Source organism: Pavona decussata, unplaced genomic scaffold, assembly GCF_977016875.1.
Source record: "Pavona decussata unplaced genomic scaffold, jaPavDecu1.1 SCAFFOLD_476, whole genome shotgun sequence".
Lineage (NCBI taxonomy): Eukaryota > Metazoa > Cnidaria > Anthozoa > Scleractinia > Agariciidae > Pavona > Pavona decussata.
In genome coordinates this window covers 162501-177927 of record NW_028145812.1, presented here as the reverse complement: position 1 = coordinate 177927, position 15427 = coordinate 162501, and the positions used below count along the sequence as shown (strand labels likewise).

Genomic DNA, 15427 nt, shown 5'->3' with positions numbered 1-15427 from the left:
TTTTGTTAGTAATTAGATTATATAAGCTTTTGCAATACTGTAAATCTTGTGGTCATGCAAATAAAGCAATTACTACTACTACTACTACTAGTACTACTACTACTACTACTAAACTACTACTACTACTACTACTACTACTACTACTACTACTACTACTACTACTAAACTACTACTACTACTACTACTACTACTACTACTACTACTACTACTACTACTACTACTACTACTACTACTACTACTCCTACTACTCCTACTACTACTACTACTACTACTACTACTACTACTACTACTACTACTACTACTACTACTACTACTACTACTACTACTACTACTACTACTACTACTACAGACTTCTACTGCCACTGCTACAGCTGCTGCTGTTTCTGCTACTTTTACTTATTGCTGCTGCTACTACTTCCACATAACTTCTTCTACCTGTACTTATACATCAAGAGCAACAAAAAATTACCCTACCACATTTATCGCTTTTTGTTTTTGTTGACGTCGGACAATAGAGAACTTAAGGAGCAACGACAGCAATCCTAACGAAAAAGTCAAGTGAAAAATAAAACTTTCTGTTTTATAACCTTTTCAACAGGCAAACAGAGGGCAAAATGTCTTGAAACTAAATTTATAGGAACATGGTCCAAGTTATGGAAGAAAATGGAAAATTCGCTGTCGTGCGCTCCCGTTGTCCAAAAAATATCGAATTTTACTTCTTTTTTTAAATCTATCAAAATCTCCATCATATTATAACAAAGATTCCCTGATTTACTATATATGTCTTCATTATGATTTTAGTCAGTGCCACAGTACCGAAAATTGCAGCCATTCGTGCTGATTAGGTAGTAGACATAGTAGGAACCACAGTTTCTCACTTTGATGAAAGAAACTGAATGACTGCAACAGTTTCCACTCCAGCTGAAGCAAACACGTCTCGTAACCTCACCATCGCCAACCGATGGATGACCGTTGGTCAGCCAGCTGGTTCCGTGAGTGCCACACTTCCAATCGGGAGTACATGAAGTAGGCATTCTTGTGCCAGCAGCTCCTTCAAATCGATACCATCTCTGACTAATTGAATGGTCACAGTAACCATGATAAGTGGTGTAGGTTATTTTCCTAGTTCCACTGTTCAAAATTTGATAGGTTTGGCATTCTGAGGAACAGAAGGAGGTCAGAGAGTTGAAACAAGTAGGCATATTAAAAAGTAAATAGCTAATTACTTTTTACTAGGAATTTATCATTATGAGAATAATAAAGCTTAAAAGGATGAGCATGTTCATTACAATTTATGAAAAAACTCAATGTTCCATTGTCGTTTTGTGGCGTTGAATACTCACAAAACCGTTCACTTTGCTGAACATATGGTCACTTACAAGCATCAAACAAGATCGTGTCTCACGAAAAGTAAATAAATGGGCCTGTGACAATTGTTGCTGCTGTTTTTTTTTTTGTTTTTTTTTACATTTTATTCGACGGTTTTATGCAGGTAATTTTTCGGTACCTCAAACGAAAAACCTTACATCGGCGATAATGTCACTTAAGGACGCTTGTTGTAAGGGTTTTTTCGTTGTTGTAGTGTTTTTGAAATGATGAAGGATTACAAAAAAAAAAATGCTTCTGATCATGTGGACAAACTATAAACAGCTTAGTAACTCAGTTGCTGGTATGTAATAGATCTTGTGTTATTTCAAAAAGACTTTTTTTATTCACAAACAAAAATTTCTACTAGATACATTTCTCCTAAAAAATTCTATTTGAGGTGGCATACTAGGTCACCGCGCACAATTTCGAGACAAAAACAAATGTTTCCTGCAGCTTTTATTTCTGGTTTGCGTAATTTTACTCTGAATTTTCACTTCGGGTGTTTTTCAGGGTCGTGCTGGTACGACGCATGAACAACGCAAGGTCAGAATCGGGCTAAAATTTTAACCAGGTGGCCTTACGTGTTTTATTGAAAGATAAAAATACGAAGAAAAGATGTGTATTTTGTCTTTTGAGGGAGTTAGATAGCCCACTTCCTCAAAGACACACACGCCTAAACATCGCACACTTGCAAAACCGTGTTATGAGTTAACGATTATTAAAGGTTTAAAATGTCTAATCGAGATATTTTAGAGTACACGTACCGGAGTCCATTGTGTTAAACAATGTGGATAACATCAAGCAATTAGAGGTATTTTTTTTCGTTTCTTGTTCGTTTCTGTTTATTTGTTTGCTTGTTGATTGTTTATTGCTTGTTGAGTGCTTACAGTAGTGGATAGAGTAAAAGCATTCTAACCACCAATGTGATTTAAAATACGCAATGGCCGTAGTAAATTTAAAATGATTTTTATTTAACTTAAATGTTAATATTCGTGGCATTATTGCAAAGTTGATTTGAATGTTTCGTTACAGAAACAATTCCTTATATTTTAAATTTCAAACTATCACTCAGTAGACTCAACTTGTGTGGGCCCTTTTAATTGAGAGTTGAGTATTGAGCCCATGCTTTGGGAATATTTTAAATGTTTTGTACATTGCCTGCGCTTCTTTCATTCTTCGAAGCATTTTGCTTTCTAGAAAACTAATTACATTTTCGAAACTACCATTCTGCCAATCAGTTCAACCATATTTTACTTGTTCATGTAGTTTGCCCATATTTACACTGGCGATAAAGACTTTTCTTCTGACTGTTTTTTCTTTATCATTATGAATATTATGATTATAATTATTATTTTAACCTGTATAATCTCTTCTTTGTTAACTTTCTACATAAACAAGAGCTTAGAATGAGCACGTTCTGATTACGTTTATCAGTAATGCAGTCACAGAATATTTGCGTGTTTTAGCTGCCCTTTTTATGTTAAATAATTAACAACTATTGACCGAGGTGCAGGTGCCTAGCTGTACCACTGGCCTCCGACACTAAGGTGAATAGTTGTATTACTATATACTAAAACAGTGCGATAATATGGTACGAAAATGATGATTTTTAAATCATTGATTTTTGTCAACCATTACAATTTTGTAACCAAAAGCTTTTTCACAGGTTTCATCGATAAATGTGGGCTTAAATGGATCAAGCATAACCTATAAAATCTGCCAACCAAATTTTGCCGCCTTCTTTGTGTTAGCGGGAACAGCTTCTCCCTTTATTTGTTAAATTTCTTCGTTTGTTACCGTTATTGGTAGGAGACTGTGAAACCATTTTTCTCTTAATAAACGCGAAGTTCACGATTTTTTTGGAGGTAAATAGCACTTGCTATACCAAGTTCCAGTAGCCAAACAGAGCGCGCCAACGCACTACCCACTGTTTTAGTTTATAGTAACATACAAAATCTCTGGTTTACAGGAGAAACTCAATGCATAATGAAAACGAGTAACAGGACCTCTCCTCTCCACGTTGTTCTTGAACTTCGTGTGTGTGATTGTTTGTTTTCAGGATTCAAGTATATAAATCAATTATATTAGATCATTGTGACTCACCTGACGCAGAGTGCCTGCAGTTTTTTCCATTTCCTACAAAAGGATGGTTGCACGAACAACTGTAAGATCCCAAGGTATTCGTACATGAACCAAAATTGTGGCAGCCGTGAACGCCGCTAGCGCACTCGTCGATATCTGTGGATAAAAATAATTAAATCAAGACGCTCATTACTGACATATAATCAAGTGCCTTTTAGGCAGCATTTACACGAACGCGGTTTCATTTTTAACCACATTGTTTTCATTTACACGACGCCGGTCGAGAACTTTACCGAAACCAAGGTCGCGGTTGAAATTTCACTTCGGCGCGAAGATTCAAAATGGGGAGCCTCGCATGGAGTACAGCGCTGGTTTAATACAAGTTAGTTAACTACTTTCAACAGGAGTTCTACTTCGTTGTCAGTCCATACGTCCATGTGAATTGTGCCCTATTTTTCGCCATGTTTATCACAAGTCACCAAAGCGTGATATAGGAGTTTGTATGGCGTTATAATTAAATCGAAAATTAGACAACAATATTCCCACAAAACCCACAAAAATATAATTAAGTCTGAAAAAGCTTACCCGGTGTGTTTTGCTGTGTTTTCTAGGCTTCTCAGTGCTTCCAAACGCCGTTTTGAGCGGTTTATCTCTTAGCGGGTGGTCCCCGTACACCATTGTATTATGTTAATGAAAGGTTGGGCACATTTTAGTACTCATGCCTAGGTTTGACCGTGAGTTTGTCATGACCAAGCATTCCAGGGAAACGGGTCGCTCCGCAGCAAAAATGGCGACCGATTTGAAATCAACTTTGTTTTCAACGAAGGCCTGGGTCAAATTACATTGAAATTTTACTTCAAGTTTCCAACCTTTCATAACATAACACAGTGATGCACGTGGACCAGCCGCTGAGAGATAAACCGCTCAAAACGGCGTTTGGATGCACTGTGAAGCCTTGGAAACACAGCAAAACACACCGGGTAAGCTTTTTCAGACTTAATTATATATTTTTGGGGGGTTTGTGGGAATATTGTCGTCAATTTTTCGATTTAATGTTAACGCCATACAAACTCTTATATCACGCTTTGGTGACCTGTGTGTTGGCAAAAAGAAACCAAAACGGCGTAATTATCGAACCCAGATCCCCTTCCTCAATAATGAGTGCTTGGGAACGAGATCGGCATAACGTAAGCACTTGAAAACAGTGAGATTGGCACCGTGTAAACGCTTTGAAACCGTATCGTTTTCCATGCGGTTTCAAGGGCATGAAACCGTGAAGATTTGAAACCGCGTTCATGTAAACGCTGTCTTAATTTAGCCGTTGTTATAGTTCAGTAATCTTACTTTTGAGGAAACACGTGAGTAACAGTATATGTAGCAAAGAGAGAAATAAAGTAGTTAATAAATAATTTAATGAAGCTTTCTGAAATTTGCTCCCCGATTACTTGATGACCGCCACCAAGGCTCTGGTTAAGTGTTTAAGGGCGTGCTTACAGTCCATTTTGTCTTGAAGCTTTCGTTTAGCGAGAGATTAAGAAAGGTTGGGTTATGGAAATGTAAACGATACTACTCCCTTAGTATAGTAGATCAGACTAGAAGTAGCTTACCAGTACATGTTTTTCCGTCGCCCGAAAATCCAGAATTACATGCACAGGTGTACGATCCATAGGTGTTACTGCACACGGCGTTGACATCACAGCTATGAGAGTTGGTAGAACACTCATCGATATCTACAAAAATGTAATGAGGAAAAGTCTCAATGATTATGGTTAATTCATATGAAATTTGCACTCTCGTTAAATCGTCCTAATATTCCTCTGCTTTTTTTGCACTATTGTATTTTTGTCATTTCTCTCACTGTTCTTGCTTTCGTTGTTATGATCGCTGTTGCTGGTGCTGTTGTTGTTTGGGATATAAAACACCTAATTAATGTATGGAAAGTTCGCGTAATGTTTGGAGGACCCAGTTAACTTCAAAATTAGTTGTCCACGAAAACATTTGTCAGTATGCACAATTTTATGCAGGGTATTCTATTCTGCTCTTTGGACAATTTACACGAAGCACCTGAAAAATAAGTTAATAAAATACGCGTGCACACCTGATATACAAACAACCTTATCTTCCATTTCTTGTGTACTATGCAGCGATAGTTCTTTGAGTTGCTGTAATTTAAGTACATATTCCCCCTACTATTTTTACACCCATGCACGCAGGTTCAATTATAAAAAGAAATTAAATACCCAACATAAGTAAAGTGCAAATTAAAGTAGCTTACCAGTACAAGTCTTTCCATCGCCTGAAAATCCAGATTTACATGCACATGTGTACGATCCGTCGGTATTGCTGCACGAAGCATTAACACCGCAGCTGTGGGAGTTGGTGACACATTCATCAATATCTATGAAAGTGTAATGAGAGAAAACGTTGCATATGAAAACTGTCGTAAGCTGCACCAGACAAGTTCTTTTCTTTCTATATGGGAAAGTCTCTAAAGGCCTGTTTTTTTTCTCGCCTCTTTTTGTTCTTGCTGTTGATTCACTCAATTGGATTATTAACATATAAAAAAACTCAGAATTTCTAGTGGTCCCTGTCACTTGCAGACAAAATGATCTGGAATGACACTAGTCTACGTGTACGACTCAATGTTAGAATTGTGTGCTATATAATATGACTGATACAACTTCCACGCTTTCACTGCACATCTTTTTGTTTATATGATCATCCTCTTGATCGCCAGCATAACTCGGTTATAATTATTTTAAGCCTCGTCCTCGTTATTTTACCGACGTAGTTGTCATCTTCTCGGTGAAAGCATTCTCACCATTCTAGTTCCATGTGGATGTGAACGACAATTACATTTTACAATTTTTCTGTGCCACCATTATCAATTTATTACCATTGCAAATCTTGCCATTTCCTGTATAGCCAGATTTACAATTACAGGTGTACGAGCCCTTGGTATTTTGACAAGCAGCATTGGAGTCACAATCAAAGGAGTTTGTAGTACATTCGTCTAGGTCTGGAAAGATATAACCAAAGACAACAACATTAACCTCCATACAGACCAGTGGGGGGTAGAATCTGCCAGGGCCTACTTTCAGGGTTCATAACTTTCTTTTTATGTTGTCCAAACGATACAAAACTCCATGACCTTTTCTGTTCTAGCAATTCACCGGGAAATATTTGGAATGGAAGGCCAGAGTTCACTGGATAAGGGGGCTGGTTTATAATGAGATTGTGGTCGGACGGAAGCGTAAACGAATGTTTGGTTTTGTGAACAGAGTTGATAAAGTAATTTGATACTGACGTCTACTGGTAGTCCTTTGTCAGAGCGGATAAAGGCATTGTGGGTTGTATGCTGTTTATATTGCGTGAGCGGTTGGGCTACGCGATAAAGTCACTGAACAAAAATTAAAAATTTATGTGACAGCTGATATGATCCGTGACGTCAATTATTCGCAGATAAATGGCTGATTTCTCCTTCTGAATGTTAACTCCTTTAATGCAAATCATTAACACTCTGAGAAGGGCTCATTTGAGGCAATTATTCGTTTCCAGATGGATGTTTTGTTTTACCTATCTAAAGTTTTAAAAAACGCTATCAAATATATTTATCTCCACGATGCTACTTAGAAGAAATGCCTAATAAAGTCGTTCTCCCTGTACCTGTAAAACAAGTAAAGTTGTTGCAATTATCGCAAGACACATCATTCCAAGTATAACCATGCTTTGCACCCAAAGTGTGCACACAGTCTTCATTTCTCCAGTTATTTGGTTGTCTCGGCGCCCAGAACCTAAAGCTGCTCACTTCTTTGTTGGTCCAAACAAACGATCCATCAACACTTCTGTCATTCAAACCAATCCAACTTCGTTCGCCGTTATTGCGATGCTGGATGTAGACATTTTCCTCTTGATTGTGAACGGTCACTAGATCTGAGTGCATTGTTGAACAGTTTGATTCAGCGGTCAGCCATGAGGCGCATGCGCGGCTTGTGAAGTAGCAGTAACCATTAAAGTAACTCCAGCCTGGTCGGCATATGTCTGTATGAACAGAGGACATGAAGAAAAAAATATTCAGTGGTAACTTCTCCTTAGGAAATTTTTCTGTTACCAGGCAACCAATTCTGTTATTATTCAGCTGTGTTAGTTATTAATTACCTTGGCTAGTCATTATTTATTTGAAATAGGGTAATCTTAAGGGTACTTCCTGGGTTCGATAGGATGAAAAAGTGAAAAAACATTTTTTTCGACCAAATAGAATTTGGGGATCTTATCTAACATTTACTGAAAAAAAAAAATGAAAAATATTTAAAAAAGCGCGAGATATTTAGGAAAACGTATTTCCATATAAAAGTAAACAAATAAAAAAGGTGTCATAATCTTCTTAGTGCGAGACGCCCCAGAGGAATTTTCGCGGCAAAACGCTTCATCCGAGAGCTCTTATTTCAGAAATAAGCATATTTTGTTTACATTGGGCATGCAGAAAATTTCTCACTTCGAATTTTATATTCTTCGCGCTTCCCACATGGAAAAGTCATCAAAAAACGAAAAGAGCCTGTGGATAAAATCCCGGAAGAAGCCAGGGCCTAAGAAAAAGGGAAAGATAGGTTTCAGCGAAGATCGGAAACGTGATCTTGCAGAGAGCAACAAAGGCTCTTGGTTCGACCAAGAAACTGTAGTCGACGTTAACGGTTCTGTCGAAGGTGATCACGAAGAACTGGAGCAGCGGCCTTCAAATTTATCCACTGTTATTGGATCAAATACATTTAGGTCGATTGCCGTGCAAAAGTCCTGCAGGGTAACTTTGCAAGCGTCCTGTGAAAGTATCAAATATCATATTCTGCATCCTCTGGGCCGATTTCTTTCTTCTGCAGCGAGAAAAAATCCAAATAACGTTTTACGGCGCGTTTGTAATGAAACATAAAATCAGCAAGAATTAGACCGATGAAATAGAACTCACCAGAAGCGCATGAGCCCACGTGTAATACTGGAGATAGCGCGTTCTGCGTGGCCCTTTCTCTCGCTTTTTGCTTCGCTCCACGCTATCTTGAAGATTTCTTACGAAGAAATCACCATCGTACCTAAGTAACAGTAAAAATGCGATTTTCTTTCATTATACATTTCCTTTGATACGAAATGAATAATCGCTTTAGCTTGAAGCGTAAATTACATTACAAGCAATCAAAACGAACAACCTACCCAAAAGATTTCATCTCTGATATCAGTGCACTCCTAAAACTCTCCGCTGACGCGCTTTCGGTTTCGTTAGCCTTGGTTTTTCCCCGTTTTCCTGGTTGATTTTTACGTTTTCCTTTCGCCACTTTTCCCATCTCGCTCAATCACAACAGCGGAGTCTAAGGCGTCGTCCACACGTATTCGGAAATTTGTGAAAACGCAAATTTTTTTTACGAATACGGCTTGCGTCCACACTTATCCAGCGTATTTTCCTGCCGTATCCGGAAATTTTCGAAAACGCTCTCCAGAGTGGAAATTTTTTTATCCGATATACTTGTATACTTGTATACTTGTGGACGGTCGTATCCGGAAATTTTCGAATACGCTTTCGTCATTCTCTTGGATCCAGTCTTCACGGCGAGCATTATAAACAAACATGGCGTACAGCAAGGTTGTAGCTTCTTTGTTAGTTGCTCTGATTCTAGTTTGATATCATGCTTTCAGATAAATGCAGCTGTGATAAATTTACACAACCAATACATTAGGGATCGACAGGATGTTTTGAGATTATTATCAATGAACAGTGGGCATCATAAAGTCAAAAAAGGAGCGAACCATCACCGAAGGTGATTCTGGACGCGACCAGGAAGGACAAGCGCATGGTGGGACAATTTTATCAATGGCACAATGATCGAAGAAGAATGGAGAGAGAATTTTAGAACTGGGCACTAGAGCAAATCAGAAAATTTCCGGATACAATCGCATACGTGTGGACGGCTGAAAACGATTCGAATACGCTGCGTGTGGACGCGAAAATTTTCGCATCCGCAAAAAAATATTTGCGGAAAAAAAAATTTCCGGATACGTGTGGACATGGCCTTAAACGTGTCTGCAACGCGATACTTTTTCCGCGAAATTCTGTGCTATTGTTGTTGACGCCATGGGGTCCTGTTGCTCGATTGGCTCGCCACGTAATGAGGTGTAATAATCTCCTGTGGAGGCTTGTTTTTCTTGCAAACCTTTATCGAGCGAAAACTCGCACTTGAATTTTGGCAGAGTTTATCGACTTTGAACGAATTAATAGGGTATGTAGTTTTGACGGATTGTCGTGAAATTTGGCCAGACGATTTGAGGAATAATGACAAACAAAAAGGTGTCAGGGAATTTTGATTTTCAAAATATTTTTCCCGTGGCGACTGTTTACGCAACACGCCTCAAATATTTTTTGCTACTCAAACTTTAGACGTGGATATCTAATAACAAATCAGAATTTCGAAAAAGCCTGACACCTTTTTGTTGATTGATACCTTGTGAATAACACTGTGCAGCGATTTCGTTCTTCGCGCGGCGTTCGATAACCGATTAATTCAATGGAACGACCATCGGTCGATTCGAGGTTCTACTGGCTCCTGGCACTTAAAAAAGGGAAAAATCGCTAAATTATATTTTTTATAGGAAACTACATTTATTAAGCTTTATAATGATATATAGTTTGTTAGAGGTTTATTAAAACTTGCGCGCGTACGAATTTTTTTCTAAAGGACACCCGCGAACCCAGGAAGTATCCTTAACTTTTATACAAACAACCAAACTCGTCCTCCTCGGTTAATGCATAGCTTATGACGTACTCTGCAAAGAAAGGGCTGTATTATCGGGTTATGACACTGCTGGGATGTGGGTATGGGAAGTGCGAATGCAAGGACTGTATCGTCATCCGAAGTAGTGGCAAAAATGTGCGTCACCCTGAATGGTGCTCAAAACTCAACTTTACATAAAAAAAACTCTACAAATTAGAAATCCTGCACAACCAACGTGAAGAATGTCATATACTTAAATACTTTGCTGCTTCTTGATAGGTTTCCGGCAGACATTAAAAACACAGATGGCATTGTTGGTTAAATTAAAAGTTGTTGTCTCATCCTTTATTACAATATATATCGTGATGATGGAAACAAATAGTTACTAAATTTAACCAAAATAGTTCTAATAAAGAAACATCTACGGAAAGCCTTAAAAAAACTCAGAGAACACCCGAACTCCCCCCCCCCCCCCCCCCCCCACTCCATACTGTCCTGAAACAAGAGTAATAAAATATACATATTTACATTAGTTAGCCCAATTTGGTTGTAAATCCAATTTTTAGGTTTTACTTCTTTATTAATCTGTATATTTGTACATTGCTCATTTCCATTGATTTATTCAGTGAACAGTTATTCGTCTTCTTTCCTTAACTGACTGATTACTTGTACGTGAAACAACAACAACAAAAACAAAAACAAAAAAAAAGTTTTTTGTACTCTTACCAGACAGGACAGTGTACGATATGGAGAGCGGGTCATACTTTGACACATACAATTCCTTTACACAGACTCGAGCTCCTGTGGTGTTGATGTACTGTGAAATAAGACAAACACATGAAATGTTCTATGCTTTTCTTGTTTGTTCCCTAGACTTCGCTTTTGTTATCACAATCCTTGTACCTGCGTAATTGTGCGACTAAAACTTAGACTGCCACGGATGCAGTTTAAACAAACGAAAAAAACCAATAACGTTATTCAGAGAGGTAGACCCGAGCTCTTTGAATGGTATGTTATTTAGATAGTTGACTCACAGATTGCTATATTGTTTTTCAGCACAGAGTTACTTTTGTATTTCAAAAAGTGTCTCATTGAGTTAATGACCTCGATCGAATCTTTATCTTAATTCCATGCGACGTGAGCATTCTTACGCTGTTAAAAAAAATGATAGTCCAAATTAATAGAAATGGTCCTTCTACGTCCTGCAACGTCAAAGCCTAGAAAATTCATGTTACATTGTAAAATGTGTTCATGAATCATAAACCTCCATGGTAAATTCTCTCCATTTTAAAATGGATTTCTAACAGCTTGTGATATCTCTAACAGGTGAGGTGAACATATCTAGTATAGAGTGAAGCGGCTGACCTACCTCCACCCAAGCTGTTATGGAATTGTGCATAGGATCTTGATTTCCACCACTTGAGGAATGGTTTGATGAAACGAAAACGCTCGGAGCATTTTGATATACTTTAGTAAAGTGTATGTCCTATGAAAAAATTGTAGTGGTTAGAACAGGATTACATTAACTCTCAAACTAATTAATATAATTCACGTTGAAGTTAGCGATCCTGCGAATGTCAAGGATACATACATCCAAAAAGAAAACATGCTCTTTTCTCTCCAGAAAAAATCATTGCAGTTTAAACTAAGAACAAAGCGCACTGACCTTGCAGAAGGCATTATTGAAATCAGCAGGAGGAGGCTGTGAGTTTGCAAAATAAACTGAACTGTGTTCCGGAAAGAGGGGCTTGTGAAGAGAGGAAAACGCCAACCAGCTCTAGAGAAAATATGTCAACAAAAATCTTATTAAAAGTAGGTAACACTGTTATGTCACTGGGCGCGTGACTTTACTATATACAATGGCAGATAAAGTGAAGGCTGACCTAATGTTAGACTAAAGAGGAGTAGACCATAGCTGATAAGGTGTTCTAAATGGTGTATGCAGAAATGGAAGAATCTAAGAAAGCTTAATATATGTTTACGCCACATCACGTGGACATAATATTTTCCATTTAAAATGATGCATGGGAAGTTTTGAAAAATCCACATAGAGTAATTAACTGATAATTCAGTTTTTGTACATGTTTTCGATGCGCTTCAGCTTATTCAAGTGTAAATGTTGTGTTTTTGAAAGGCATTTTTCAGGTAGTCTTATAAAAACTCAATAAAGAAGACCTTTGACTGAAACCAATTTCTTCCTTACCCTCTGTGCAGTCGGTAAGGATGCCGTATGTGGCACTCATGAATTGTGTTAAATCAAAACAACAGGGCAAAACAACAGAAATTTGTATGTGCTTACCACGTAAATATCTTCATGAGAGCCTGCGTAATTTTGCAGTTCCCTCAAACATATTTTCAGTGAAGATTGGGAGAGGTCCTCCAACCAAACACTGGCAGCATCCCTTTTTAGCCCGGCATGGTGGTGTGCCGCGGTAACAAAAACTGAAGGTTTCTTTAAAAACTTACCCTGTAGATTATAGGAAATCAAAAAAAGGTAGAATAATAATTACGCCGCTTAGTAATAACGGTGCTGCCTTAGCGCAAATTCCGAGTAAATACATTATGTCAATGATACGGACAACAAATGCAAGGAAACGTTGGTGTACTTAAATGTTATATTTCGATATGATACTTTATCATCTTCAGGCTAAGGTGACAACAAGTAGCTTTGATTTAAATACTGAAAGATGGTAAATTAGCAATTTAAAACATGCGCATGAAAATGCAAAACAAGACGTTAATGTCAGGAGAATAGGCATAGTTTTCTGCTAGGTTTTAAACCATTGTTTAAAGATGGTGCTGAACGCATGATATGGTAGGCTTCTTGGTATAGTAGTAAATTCCAATTATTCAGAAACCCAAATTAGCCCATCCAAGATGGTTGCCACTGGAAATCATGACAAAATTAACACGATCAATTAACGTTGCGGACATAAAAGGCAACATCTTTGGGCGTACTATCTATCTTCCAAGTGTCACTGTCGTAGCTTTAATAAGGCGGGCGAGGAATCCGCCCAGACCCTCCCTCCGCCCACAAAAAACAAAGAAAAGCCAAGTCTAGACATGGTTAAATGTGCACTTCTGAGCTGAGGGAAAAACCTGAAAACAGCAACCCCAAACCCCTCCCCCCTCCCCATGGCAAGGGAAAAAAGGAAACGAAACAAACAAATCACTTGCCGAGGGAAAATTCACAGTCTCACAAGTCGTCCCAGTCCACCACTGCGATATGCGCACCTCTCCGCTGACACCACCAACTGGAGCTCCCTGATAACCCATCCAGTCAACGGTCACGTTAGCACTAGATTTGCGTTCGTTGAAACCGGCTGCCATCACACAGGCAGTGAATTGATGGTAATTTACGTGTTCAACCCAAGAAACTGTGGCATCATGGACAAAGGACTTGTCACTGGTGTCAATGTGATTGACAGTAATCTGCACATCAATGGGTTTACCAGGATAGAAAACGTAAGGTTGGAAACGGATTACTTCACAATGGGAGTACCCCAGTGATGGAATGTGTGGCATGTGACGACGACCGCGTTGAAATGGAAATCCTGATATGATGATGCAAAACGTAAATCAACAAAAGTGACTTAAAACAAAATGTTGTTAAAGTAAAATGACTGGAAATAAAAAAAAATCATATGTAAGACATAAAAGGGTGTAATTGCGAGTTGCCATGTAAACACAAGTGGAACTTTGAAATGCCTCATTGGAGGAAAAAAATGCCTCTTTTTACTTTAAATTAAAAGAAAAAGTAATTTACTAAGATTTATATTGTTTTGCCAAACGCGTGCTTTGTACGCATGTCCACAATGAACTCTTCAGATCCGGCCTTTACGCCTGTTTTCTATTTTGTTTGTTTTGTTTGTTTGTTTTCTATTTTTGTTTTGTTTTGTGTTTCTGGCCATGACGCCTTTCTTTGCGTCTTAATTCCGATCCAGCCAAATCGTTAAATTTAGCTTCTGAATTTATAGAATAGAATAATTTATAGAGAATAGGCCATTTTACAGTTGTGTGCTTAGCGGGGGGGGGGGGGGGGGGGGGGGGACCTTGTTTTTATACAAACCTCACTGCTTTCATATGTAGATCATGGATCATGCTGTTCTTTTGTTTACCAGTTTGCGTTTACATATGAATTCTTAAGTTTGTGGTAGTTTGAATATTTTAGCCATTAATTTAATTTGGACTTAATTCAAGACAGCCTTTAGAGGAAGTCCAGAGCTGTGAATCTGTCGAAGTATAACATCTTTCCTCCCAATCATGAAACATTTTTTCGTAATATTAGTGCCCCGATCTGCATCTCTTAAAAGGGTATAATGCTGCAGACATTGTTACAATTGCCTAGTCTTGGTTTGTATAATGTTCATGCCAGAAGTCTACAGAAACGTATTTAGAATTCAACCTATATGTAACTAATCAACTAATCATACCTTCACAGCTTCCAGGATGTTGTACTGTAAAATTCAGTTGCAGCAAACACATTTCCTGTTCAAACAGGCACTTGTTGTCATAAGTCGTACCATTCGAGGAGCAGATTGGTTCTTGAAATGAGGGACAGTTCTCAACACTGACACACCGCGGATCGGAAGGCCCAAAAGCCTTACAAAGACAGTGGTAATCGCACGTGACGTCTAAACATGGATCTAAGTCTAGAAATATGTGCAAAGGAAGAAATGTTAGTCGTCGAGTACGTAAAACATCCGGTTGAAGGCAATAGGAGAGCTTGTAGATTTGAAATTGAGTTCAGGGAGGATGAATATATCTGGCTTGGTATTATGGTAGTTGTCAAAACCCGAAACGCTCAAAGGAAAAATATATTCTTCTCGATCCCCTCTGAGTCAACATGGAGACGTGTGCAAGCGTATTAGTATTAGCGTCATATCTGCTATGAATGTACCTGGAATGGTAGACAAGAGGGATTGGGAAAAATATTTCAATATATGACATTCCCAGAGTATCATGATCTGACCTAGAAGCCAGGCTATCCGCTGTCAATCACAAAGTACTTTCCCACCACTTTCTCCAGAAGACAACTAACCTATTTGGGTACACGGGGGTGGGTCGGACAACTGGTAGTCTATCATTCGTGAATTGATATTTGTATCGTTTGCAAAAAAAGAAAACATCAATGAGATTTTGTCGAAAGACTTAGTCCTTATTTTTAGGTAAAGAAGAATCCAGAGAATCAATTGTCGGCATGGACAATATACATAAAATGTTGC

The 15427-nt window shown here is 38.3% G+C and overlaps 1 protein-coding gene and 3 long non-coding RNA genes across 5 annotated transcripts in view; 1 reads left to right on the top strand and 3 right to left on the bottom strand.

Annotated features, from left to right (window-relative positions):
- The window catches only part of LOC146450222 (uncharacterized), a 110462-nt gene that overhangs the window by 67210 nt on the left and 27825 nt on the right, over positions 1-15427 (top strand). The window lies entirely within an intron of this gene.
- Positions 1-15427, bottom strand: part of LOC146450223 (uncharacterized) — a 110039-nt gene that overhangs the window by 67362 nt on the left and 27250 nt on the right. The gene's annotated exons all lie outside the window — the stretch shown is intronic.
- Positions 784-15427, bottom strand: part of LOC146450225 (uncharacterized) — a 22597-nt gene continuing 7953 nt past the window's right edge. The window contains exons 7-18 of one of the 2 annotated variants that reach the window (XM_085100611.1): positions 14636-14854; positions 13380-13756; positions 12502-12669; positions 11869-11979; positions 11572-11688; positions 10929-11019; positions 7117-7491; positions 6347-6469; positions 5726-5848; positions 5058-5180; positions 3472-3606; positions 784-1159 (exon numbers count right to left, since the gene is read on the bottom strand). In XM_085100611.1, coding sequence (XP_084956737.1) covers positions 798-1159; positions 3472-3606; positions 5058-5180; positions 5726-5848; positions 6347-6469; positions 7117-7491; positions 10929-11019; positions 11572-11688; positions 11869-11979; positions 12502-12669; positions 13380-13756; positions 14636-14854 — 2324 coding nt within the window. In that variant the 3' untranslated portion in view covers positions 784-797. The remainder of the gene's footprint in view (positions 1160-3471; positions 3607-5057; positions 5181-5725; positions 5849-6346; positions 6470-7116; positions 7492-10928; positions 11020-11571; positions 11689-11868; positions 11980-12501; positions 12670-13379; positions 13757-14635; positions 14855-15427) is intronic. The other variant, XM_085100612.1, reaches the window with a different exon arrangement.
- On the bottom strand, positions 8221-8763 carry LOC146450226 (uncharacterized). The gene is made up of 3 exons (XR_014860357.1): positions 8650-8763; positions 8411-8531; positions 8221-8318 (listed from the first exon to the last, which is right to left on the bottom strand). It is a non-coding gene; the product is annotated as an uncharacterized LOC146450226 (long non-coding RNA).